The 11254-nt window shown below is 36.9% G+C and overlaps 1 protein-coding gene across 1 annotated transcript in view; it reads right to left on the bottom strand.

Moving 5' to 3' along the window:
- Positions 1 to 2733: 2733 nt before the first annotated feature.
- Positions 2734 to 11254, bottom strand: part of GRXCR1 (glutaredoxin and cysteine rich domain containing 1) — a 141813-nt gene continuing 133292 nt past the window's right edge. Inside the window, exon 4 of the mRNA XM_012475007.2 lies at positions 2734 to 3030. Coding sequence (XP_012330430.2) covers positions 2851 to 3030 — 180 coding nt within the window. The 3' untranslated portion in view covers positions 2734 to 2850. The remainder of the gene's footprint in view (positions 3031 to 11254) is intronic.

The raw sequence follows: 11254 nt of genomic DNA, 5'->3' as shown, positions 1-11254 counted from the left end.
TTCATGTGTAAAGAGTGAATAACGTATTATCAGACAGTATTCCTCAAAGGGTGGGCCATGGATATATTTTATAATCTATTGGGTTGATCTATTCGTCTCGCATTATTTTACTCTATTTGTTCAAAAATATATAGGTTATTTGCATTTTTATATAAATTTAGATTTATTAGTCAAATTCTATTAAAAATCTGATGGTTTTGAGATTGCATTGCAACTATAGACACCTTTAAAATGTGACGTTTTCCTATTCATAAACATTATATATTTCTCCATACATTAAGGTCTTAGCAAAATCTACATTTTAGTTTTTAATGTTGAAGTCCTACACATATTTGGAAAAATGTATTCCATGTATTTGATGTTTTCTGATATACTTTGAATTGGATTACACTAATTTTATATTCTAATTATGTGTTTCTTATATAGTACATTTCAAATTTTGTATAATGTCCTTGAATCCAATACTTTTGCTAATTTTAGTTTTTAGTTCAGTAGCTTATAAATTTCTTTAGATTTTATACATCCCAATCATGTTATGTACAAATAGTGAGCTATTTTTTTGAATTTTTATGACTTTTTTCCTAGCTTTATTTGCCTAGCTAGAACCTCCATCACAATATTGAATAGAAGTGATGAAAATGAATATTCATTCACTGTTTCTGATCTTAGGGAGAGGGCATCCAATATTTTACCATTATATATTATACTAGCTCTTGAGTTTCATATTCAAGGAGTTCCTCTCTATACCCAGTTTTCATGTTGAGTTTTGTTCTAGCGTGTAGTCAAATACTAAAAGATACTATAAAACCATGGATGTTTGGTTTCAGAAATTCTACAGGCAGCAGCTGATCTCTCTGTTCAACTTTTTGGCCTCTTGGCTATGTATTTCCTCTGCCTGTGAATGTTAGGAATCAGTCCAGGATTTGGGTGAAATTAATGAGCAGATGTTGAAGCTCCTTTCTGTTTGGTCCCCTCATTTCTTGGAATTTTCCCTTCACTTCCATACATTCTGGCAGCTCCAGATACCAACCTCTATCTTTTCCACCCAGTAAGACTACAATTCCTTTATGAGTCATATTCTATGAAAACTGGAAAGTGCCTGCAGGGGAAAAGCTGGTTAAATGTGAGGTTATGTTTCTGAGTTTTCAGTGAATGAATCCTTTCCTGTTTCTTTTTGTTTTGGGTTGTTTTCTAGTACCTTCACAGTTGTGCTTGTTTTTTATTATTTTGTTCAGAGTGTATATGGATTAGTAGCAGGAGGCTTAATCTGCTATAAACTGCTCCACTATTATGAGACAATCACTCCCATATTGGATTTCTTATAGTTCTTCAACTACACACCTTTCCTCTGACCTCTGGCCACCACATATGCTATTTCTTTACCTGAAGCACTATTCCCTTGCTTGTTGACTAACTGGTTTCCAACTACCCGCATGTCTCAGTTTAAAATCAGTTGCTCAACAAAGTCTTTCTAATTATTTTCTACCTCATGTAGGATGTTCCTCCTGTGATACTTTCCCACAGTACATTGTACGCCTTTTGTAGTACTATAGGACTCACCTGCTCATATTTATTTGTTGAATATTCCTTACTTCTTAAAAGATAAGCTCCATGAAAGCAGAACTATCCCTTACACCGGTCCTGACTAATTAAAAAGTACGCTGTAAATAATTGTTGCTTTTCAGAAAACCAAGGAGCAAAATAGTTTGATCACCTCATCACAAATACTGAAAAGGCAATTTCTAAAAATTATTGATAGGCAAATCTGTCAGAGTACAGACATGTATTATAGGTAGTCATCAGTCAATAATTACAGCAAATTTTCCTTTTTTGCATTTTTTCTACACTTTCATGCCTAGAATGTGTTCAAACTGTATAGTGCTCTGGTGTCCAGCTAAGCAGACAACAAAGAGCCACCTTTTTGAAGGGGTTTCAAGTGACAATGGGACAAAGCAGTTCTATGTAACAAACTTTCACATGTTGCCCCAAATCTAAAATAAAGTTAAATAAATAAATGTCCAGATAAGTCTTCTGGTAGCTTCTGTATCAACACCTAGAAATCCATCTGATAATTTGATAACATTGTGGTTTATTTTTAAGAGCATCAGTTTTGAGACTGTTCTGCAGAAGAAAAAAAAAAAACTATTCTTTTTTTCATTTTTAAGATGGAGTCTTGCTCTGTTGCCCAGGCTGGAGTGTGGTGGTGCAATCTCGGCTCACTGCAACCTCTGCCTACAGGGTTTAAGCGATTCTCCTGCCTCAGCCTCTTGAGTAGCTGGGATTATAGGCACACACCACCATACCTAGCTAATTTTTGTATTTTTAGTAAAGATGGGGTTTCACCATGTTAGTCAGACTGGTCTTGAACTCCTGACCTTGTGATCTGCCCACCTCGGCCTCCTAAAGTGCTGAGATTATAGGCATGAACCACTGCTCCTGGTGAAAAAAAAAAAACTATTCTACAGCTTAAAAAGAAATTACTGCCTAAGCCCATCTAGTCAATAAGGTAATGTTGCAGTAGGCACCATTATATAGATTTTGTTCTTTTCTTTAGACAAGCAAACACATTTGGGGAATCAGACTTTGGATATCTTGGAATGGTTTGGGGTACTCCATTAATTCCACTTAGAAACCAGGGTCTAGCACAGGGCTTGGCAAAGAGTAGTTGTTAAATAAACATTTATTTAACATATCAATGAAAATGATTGCAGCAAAAATTCACAACAAAGACAATTATAATAAACAAAGTTTATTGATTAATCCATAAACATAACCATTTAAAAAACATATATAAACCAAAGTATTGCCTTTGATTAATAAAATGAGGCTTTTCCTGGGTAGAAGCTCCAATTAACCAGCACAGTTCTTACAACGCTGAAGACCATTTTCATTGCAAGCTGTACACTTCAGGGCTTTGAAAGAGTCTGTGAAGCAGTTTCGAAACACGGACATCTTGCTCCCATGGCACACAGAGCATGGAAGAAAGCCAAAGCCTCCACAAGAGGGACATTCATGCGGATGCTGCACTCTCTGTATAAAGTGGCAAGGGAAAAAGAGAGAACAGAAGACGTGTTAGCATGAACAACTCAATCAGCCTCCTGGTCTTTCGGTACTGTGAGTGGTCATAAAACAATATTGGCATAATATGGCTGTACACTTGAATTCGCCTACCATTAATACACATTACACCCAGGGAAGTAATTAGTTAAGTTCTCCTTCATCCCCCAGCCAATGGCCATCTACGCCACAGGTATGGTTTGTAAAGTGGGTAAATTTTAGGTTGAAGGGCATATAACTTCAAGAAATCCATCATATGAAAACATCTATTTACAAACCAAATTATTTAGAAGTTAACTTTTTGTATTAAAGGAAAATACTTTAACTTTCCCTTTAGTATTATTTAAGTTTCATGTCTTTGTTTATAGAATAGTATATTAATAGCAAGTCTGGAAAATCACAAAGCTAAAAGCCGAAGTGTGCCGGAGTCACTATTAACCGAGAACTGCTAATTATATTGTAAATTTAGAGTAGTACTTCTTTTTTCAAAGGACTTTCAAATGGATTTTTGTATAGAATCTTCACTCACACTAAACACTACACATACAAACACCTTTTTCAGTAAGGATTTAATTTGAGCATCATTATCCTCATTTTATTTTTTAAGAAAATAAGCACAGAAATCATGAGACATTTCTGCAGATCTATTTAACTTCCCACAGTGCTATCAGCCTTCCTACCTCAAGCAAAGGTTAAGTATCTCTGATAGTAGAATTAAAATAGCTAGATAGTGTGTTGAGAGTAATACTTTGAAAATCACTTACATGCATTTCTATTTGCTTTTCTGAGCATACAACCTTTACTGGTATCCTCTAGTGGCATCCATCAGTTTAGGGGAGATTAGGTGCCATTACAGAATGAATACAAAGAGAAAATAAGTAAATTGATACTAAGCTTCCAACTTGCAAAAAAGGAATTTGCAACAGTGTTTCAAACCTTGGCTTTGTGATGGGAATAATTGCTAAAATAAACTCAGGAAATGTGGATACACACACACACCACACACACACACACACAGAGACAAACACACTTAACATACTGACACATACATATAGCCTTTCTCCAAAGATTTATAACTGCACATATTAAAGTCTCAAAATATTCAACTTTAAAGAAACCTGATTAACTGGGTTTAACCCATGATTGTTCCAGCACATACAACTATGAGAATTTTTCTCAAGTCAATAATATAATTCTCTCATAATTAGTAACCTGTGAAATTTACTCTGGTAATCAAACATTAGGATCTTATTGGTATTTAGAAAATATCAATCTAATATTGATATTTTAAGGCAATATAAATGGGCATTTTCCTTATCTATCAGGACTCACTTGCAGCTATAGTTTGAATTGGCTATTACAATCAAGATGGCCAAACTCATATAATATCTCATTTCTAATGCCACATAATCACAGAAAGTAGTTGTTGTCAATCTGAATGATACAAACAATGAACTTCATCAAGACTGTAGAGATTTAAAGCTCTTCCAAAAAGATAGATTGATATGTACAGCAATTTGGTTACTTTGTTGATAAATTTTTGCCATTTCTTTGTGCAAGAATTAACCTAAAAAAAGCTACACTGCACTTAAATTTTGCACAATATTAAAATAGAAATAAGAAAAACTTCAAGCAAAAACAAACCTGGTGATGGAAAAACCATACTTTAAAAGCTAAATTTAAAAAAAAAATTCCTAAGTAATGGTGTTCTTATCAAATATTACAAAGAATATAGTAATGTAGATAGATCCTTGTCATTCACTATTGCTATGACAGGAGATTAATATTTAATGGCTTGTACAACAATTGCACCAAGTCAGAACAGATGCTGGGCTGGCCAGAGTCCTAGAGCAAGGAGCTGCAGGGACCCTGAGTCCAGCCCTTTACTCATTACTGCTAGATTGTAAATGGATCTGAGTTCCTAGTAGAATAGGGTTGTCATATTTTGCAAATAAAAATACGGGATGCTGAGTTAAATTTGAATTTCAGATAGAGCACAAATAATTTTTGTGTAAGTATGTACTAAATATTTCATGAGATGTACTTAAGCTAAAAAATTATTTATAATTTATTCGATATTTAAATGTAAGTTGGCATCCTGTGTTTTGTCTGGCAAAGTTTATAGGTTGAAGTTGACAGAGAAGAAGAGATGTTTGTGCATCTTTGGCAATGGCTATTTACCAATCAATATAAATTATTTCAATATCTTTTTTTGGTTTCGGGGGGTTTTTTTTGAGACAGTCTCACTCTGTTGCCCAGGCTAGAGTGCACCAGTGCCACCTTGCCTCACTGCAATCTCCATTTCCCAGCTTCAAGCAATTCTGCCTCAGCCTCCCAAGTAGCTGGGATTACAGATGCATGCCACCACCCCCAGCTAATTTTTGTATTTTTAGTAGAGACCAGTGTTTCACCACGTTGGCCAGACTGGTCAGGAATTCCTGACCTCAAGTGATCCACCCTCCTCGGCCTCCCAAAGTGCTAGGATTACAGGCGTGAGCCACTAAACTAGGCCCAATTATTTCAATATCTTAATGACTACAAACACATTTCAATATTTTCAATCACCACGACTGCTACACCAGTGCACACTAGATGAATATAAACTGCTGCTGTGACCCAGGACACTTGTGAATGACCAGATTCTTGAATAGCGATATGGTTTCCTCATAAAATATATTTGTGACTACAAGCAAAGAACAACAAAGCTGAAATGAAAATGTTAGTGCTATGCAGCTTCCTGAGCTCACTGTCTATCTGTGGCACTTTAGTCACCAGGCTCTGAGCACACAAAATTTGAAATAGTAACTCAACACAATTAAAAATTATTGGCCAGGTGCGATGGCTCATGCCTGTAAACCTAGTAGTTTGGGAGGCCAAGGCGGATGGATAATGAGGTCAGGATATGGAGACCAGACTGACCAACATGGTGAAACCCTGTCTCTACTAAAAATACAAAACAAAATTAGACTGGCGTGGTGGCGCACTCCTGTAATCCCAGCTACTCAGGAGGCTGAGGCAGGAGAATTGCTTGAACTCAGAAGGCAGTGAGCTGAGATTGCACCACTGGACTCCAGCCTGGGCAACAGAGTGAGACTCTGTCAAAAAAAAAAATTATTTTAGGCCAGGCGTGGTGGCTCATGCCTGTAATCTCAGCATTTGAGAGGCAGGGGCAGGCGGATCATGAGGTCAAGGAGACCAACATGACCAACATGGTGAAACCCCGTCTCTACTAAAAATACAAAAATTAGCTGGGCGTGGTGATGCACACGTGTAGTCCCAGCTACTTGGGAGGCTGAGGAAGGAAAATCGCTGGAACCTGGGAGGCGGAGGTTGCAGTGAGCTGAGATCGCACTACTGCACTCCAGCCTAGAGACAGAGCAAGTCTCCATCTGTATATATATATATACACACACACACACATACACACACACACACACATATATATATTACATAATCAACATGACTTACAAATATTACTTTCAAAGCCTAAAATATCAAATGTTAAATCCACTGATACCAAGAGTCTACTGTTTCTTCATAATTTGCCCCCTTGTCAGAACAAATAAATCTCCTATCCTAAAACAAACTTGATATATAAATACCAAAGCTACATTTTCATTTTTAAAGATAATCACAAATACAAGGTCATCCTAAAATAGTGTCCTCAGAGTCTGTGCAATTCTGCAATGAGATCTCTCTTTTATTTAAAGGATTGTTGAGATGATTCAATGAACTAATTCGTGGGAAGTGAATAAAACATTGCCTGGCACATAGTAGGCACTCAATACAGTTAGTCATTGTTAGCCATTATTTTATTAATAAATTCTTATTTGAAAGGATTTTTATTAACTGCTACCTCAAGCTAAACTGCTTGTGGTCACATGACATAACCATTTTCTATACTTCTCAGAGTCATTCAGTTTAAATACTTGTTCTATACTTAGCTTTCTGGTTTAAGGTTTTGCCACTGCAAGAAAGGGAGAGTAAATGTGTTTCAATTCATGTGCTATTTCTGTTGTCTTGTACCACAGTGCTGGAAAGATTCTCAGGCCACTTCCATTCTCAAGAAAAATAAGCTATTTCAGCCATAAACGTAGGAGAGGAAAGGGATGGCTTACATCTCTTGTGGAGTCTTTGCCCCCTTCTCACATCAACCAGATGTGATAGACACTACCAGTTTATAAATGAGGAAACAAAGCCTCTCAATTGGTTTTTTAAAAATAATTATGAAGTTATAACTAGAAAGTTGAATATTGAAGGTGTCTCTTTATGAGCAAAACCCATGTTCTTCCCATTATGATAATGGTTTTCCATGTTTATTTGCATCAATTTTTTTTTTCAAAATTACCTAACCCTGAGATCCCCAAATGTAAAGTAGTCGAAAGGATAAATGCTCAGACTAAAGCCAAAGTGGTAGTGGAATGGGGTGGGTCTTAAGGCAACCCACGGAGGCTCCCCAGTGCCCCCTCAGCACCCAGGAATCCTTTCCTGCCACATCATCCAGCACAATTTATGCTATTTGCTATTCTAATAATAATAAATAATTTAGTCATGGCTAGCCACATCTTTCAAAGAGCACTTTTGTTATACTGAAATTCTGGTTTTAGTTTAGATTATGTACAAAGAAAACCCAGTTGGATTATATTAGATGCTCTTATATTAGTGTTGCCCTGAAGTCTAACCCTTCCTTAGACAGTTTTGCCCACAGATCAAGATAGAAAAAGAGCTAGGAATTTCCCATAGAACAAGGACAAAGTTTCAAGTTGGAGGAAGAAAGAATAACTGAAGTTAATGAAACAGACTTCCACTTTACTAATAGTATTACTAGTTACTGTTAGTAACATTACCAATTAGTAACAAAACAGACTTCATTACTATTAGTAACAAAACTGACTTCCACTTTTAATGAAGAGGCTGACTACAGGTAACGTTGACCTGCAAGCAATTAAGAATCCAGGCAGACCTGGTTTAGAATAGCATACAGAGAACTGAATCTACAGACTGTGTCCCCTCTCCTCTGAATAGTGGTTTGGGTTGAGACAAGTCACTTTGGGGTGGAATTCAAGAAAAAAGGAAGGAGAAATCACCCTCCACTTTACATCTTTCTGTTCATATATACCTGTGAGTTTTAAAAAAATAGATTATCAGGGAGTGGGACCTTTTACTTATTCATTCCATTCCACAAATATATATTCAGTATTCACTAGCCAGACTCTGTGTAAGGCAATGGGAATAAGCTGTGAACCAGACACTTCCCTGTTCTCCTAATGTACATCTCAGCCTCACCCCTAAGTCTTGAATAGGTCTACTCCATATTGCAGTCATCTCAACTGAAGCAAACAAGAAGTGTTATGTCTCTAACAAGGGACCAATATGACAAAGATAATGGCAGAGTTTATGAATGAAAGTCAAATAGGCTTCCTTTATAGCACAAACTCAAATTTTAAGAATAGAAATTTATCCCCAGTTATGCAATATAGAAACAGGATGCTAAGATCAAGAGTCTTCATGCCTTCTTCAAGATCAGGAAATGAAGCTCTTATTATTTTTAACCTCAGATCATCAAATCCTATTCCAATAGAGCGTGAAAGTCCCTTAAGTATCCTACCAAAGAGGAAGCAACTTATTGAGCCTCTGTGACAATACACCTCATCATCCAGATTGTCTATGAAGCAGTATTACCCATGAAACAAATTGTCAGGGAGTACACGCCTGGCATTATAATCATCTCTAGATGATTCATCTTGTTCTATGTATTTTGTTTTAAACTAGATTCAAAAATTTAATTCCGCAAATGCTTAAATGCCTACTAAACACCCCTCTGCCTGACCAAGCTTCTAAAAAAATAAATAGAATCTTTTCTCATCATCAGTGTTTCTGGCATCCTTAATTTGCAGAGTTGAGAAAGAAGCCACTGAACAAAATGCAGACACAGGGGAAATTTGTAGCTCATAATTCTAAATGTATAAGCCTGGATATAGGAGCCTGATTCTTAAACCAGATGGGATGGACTGCCATAAACCTACTTAAATAGATGTTTTAATTTCAGAGAGAGGCAAATGACATGGCCTGATTCCCCAGGTGAGCAGGTGGTGTCTGCTGCTGAAGCCTCAGAACGGGCCATGCCCACCCTTTTTTCCCCCAGGAAGGACCATCATACAGAGCTATACTTCTCCAGGGAGCCTCAGGACAACCTCTGACAGCTCCAATGCCTTGTACAGACAGCCTGTGCCATTTCTGACATCCTAAGTTTGTAGCTGGGAATTTTTGCTTGGTTCTTCATGAACAAATAAGCAGTCACCAGCCCTCAGGGGAGAATCAGATTAATTTTTATAAGCTTTACCAAAAAAAGGACAGAAAATGAACACTATGTTGTTAATCTCGGTACAAATGACAACAAAATTATTTACTCATATCTCCAAAAAAATAACAAGGCAAAGCTTACTTAGAGCTTCTCTGCCATCTAAGATCTTTCATTCAGTGTCTGCCAGAACCAGTGATATGCTAATATATCTCAGCACTCCCCTGGCTCTCCCTGCATGGGCATCAGCAGGATTAGCTATCTATCTTGGTTATTGTTTTGTGAGGACTTCTTAGACACCTCATTGCTTCTAATTTCTAGCCTATTTATTAACATAAATAAATATCATTTACCAAAAAAAATGGTGGTTTCATTCGTCCTTTCAGCCATATATTCTTTTATATAAAATAATAGTTTTCTCTTTCTTTGCATCTCTTAAATGCTTTGGCTCTTCCAAAAAAAAACTTTGGATGAAAGAGAAGTCATTTATTTATTCCCTCAGTAAATATTTACGTGTGCCTGGGATACACCAATCCCTGTTCTAGGCACTAGAGGTAAACAATAAAACAAAATGAATGAATGTCTGTGTTCACATTGACCTCATATATTAGTGGAAGGACTACCTGCAACCTGTCATTTCATGAACACAGTTCCCATTGGCACAACTGGCTCTACTGAGTACACATCTTCATATCAACTATCACATGTGTTACCAGCTTCTGCTGCCTTTGGCCAGCTCCTCACTTTTGAGGCCACCAATAATCTTCATCAACAAATCAGACCCACTCAGCTTCCAGAGCAATTTTCAGTTGGGTGAGATATATGATAAGATTCTTGGTGCAGAAAAATTTGAAATTATTTTCTGACTCCATTTTTGATGGCCCACCACAGCTGCTAAGTCTCTCTTTTCACCACTACTTGAAATAACTGCTAGAAACTGGAACCTGAATTATGAGGGCCAGGAGCGGTCACAGACTACCATGTAGCGACCCAAGTAACAGCAAACTAGAACTTTCCAGGATCTGTCTAGTGTCAGAGTCCTGTGTCAAAACCCAGCCTAATCCCTGTACCTACCACTTTTACCAGCTTATCTCCTAGGAAACTACTCACCCAGGCTTTGTGTCCTGTCATGATATAGTCAGATTTCCTAGGTCCCTACATGGCACTTAATTTGCAAGTCATGGCAGCATAGGTTCACAGTTAATTAGCATCATGGGCTTGGAGTCAGACTGATTAGAATCATAAATCAAATACTGATTACTTAAACACTCTTGAGCAAGTGATTTCATCTTTCGGTACCTCCATTTCCTTACCGGTAAAATGGAGATAATAAAAGAACCCATGTAGCAGAGTTGTGAGCTTTCAATGATTTAATACATAAAAAATGCCAGGAATATATCTTGCTACATAGTAAGGACTGAAATGTTTCCTCTGTTGTGAATATTTAATTCCTACTCTACTGTCAAAAGCCAACCAGAAAAATGGAATGAGTTTGGATCTATATTTTGTATCCCTTTTCCTCTTTGCATGGCTCTCCCAGCGCTTCTTTTTATCTGGCCTCTTTACTTCCTCTTAAACTCCCGCTTCCTCTCAGGCAGAGTTCTGGGCTTTCTTGATTGGCTACAAATTCTCCACCAGTTTTACTATACGGCCAAAGCAATTGGACATAGTGATAGCACCGTAGAGTTCCCGTAACAGTAGAAAGCCAATGCCATACCATTATTTTGAATATTTAAAAATAACAAATATTTGTGCCTTATTTGTCAACTGTAGAATGGAGACAGACTTTAATGAAGAGAAAAATATCTTATTTTCTAAAGTTTTTGAGCTGATGGAGAAAGATTACGTCATCTACCATGGTACTGTTGATCAAGTTGTAGAACTAAGAATTACAGA

This window comes from Aotus nancymaae, unplaced genomic scaffold (genome assembly GCF_030222135.1).
Source record: "Aotus nancymaae isolate 86718 unplaced genomic scaffold, 86718_ANA_hifiasm-v0.15.2.pri h1tg000006l, whole genome shotgun sequence".
Taxonomy (NCBI): domain Eukaryota; kingdom Metazoa; phylum Chordata; class Mammalia; order Primates; family Aotidae; genus Aotus; species Aotus nancymaae.
Note: the sequence above shows the minus strand (reverse complement) of the source record. Positions and strands in the feature narration are given on the sequence as shown.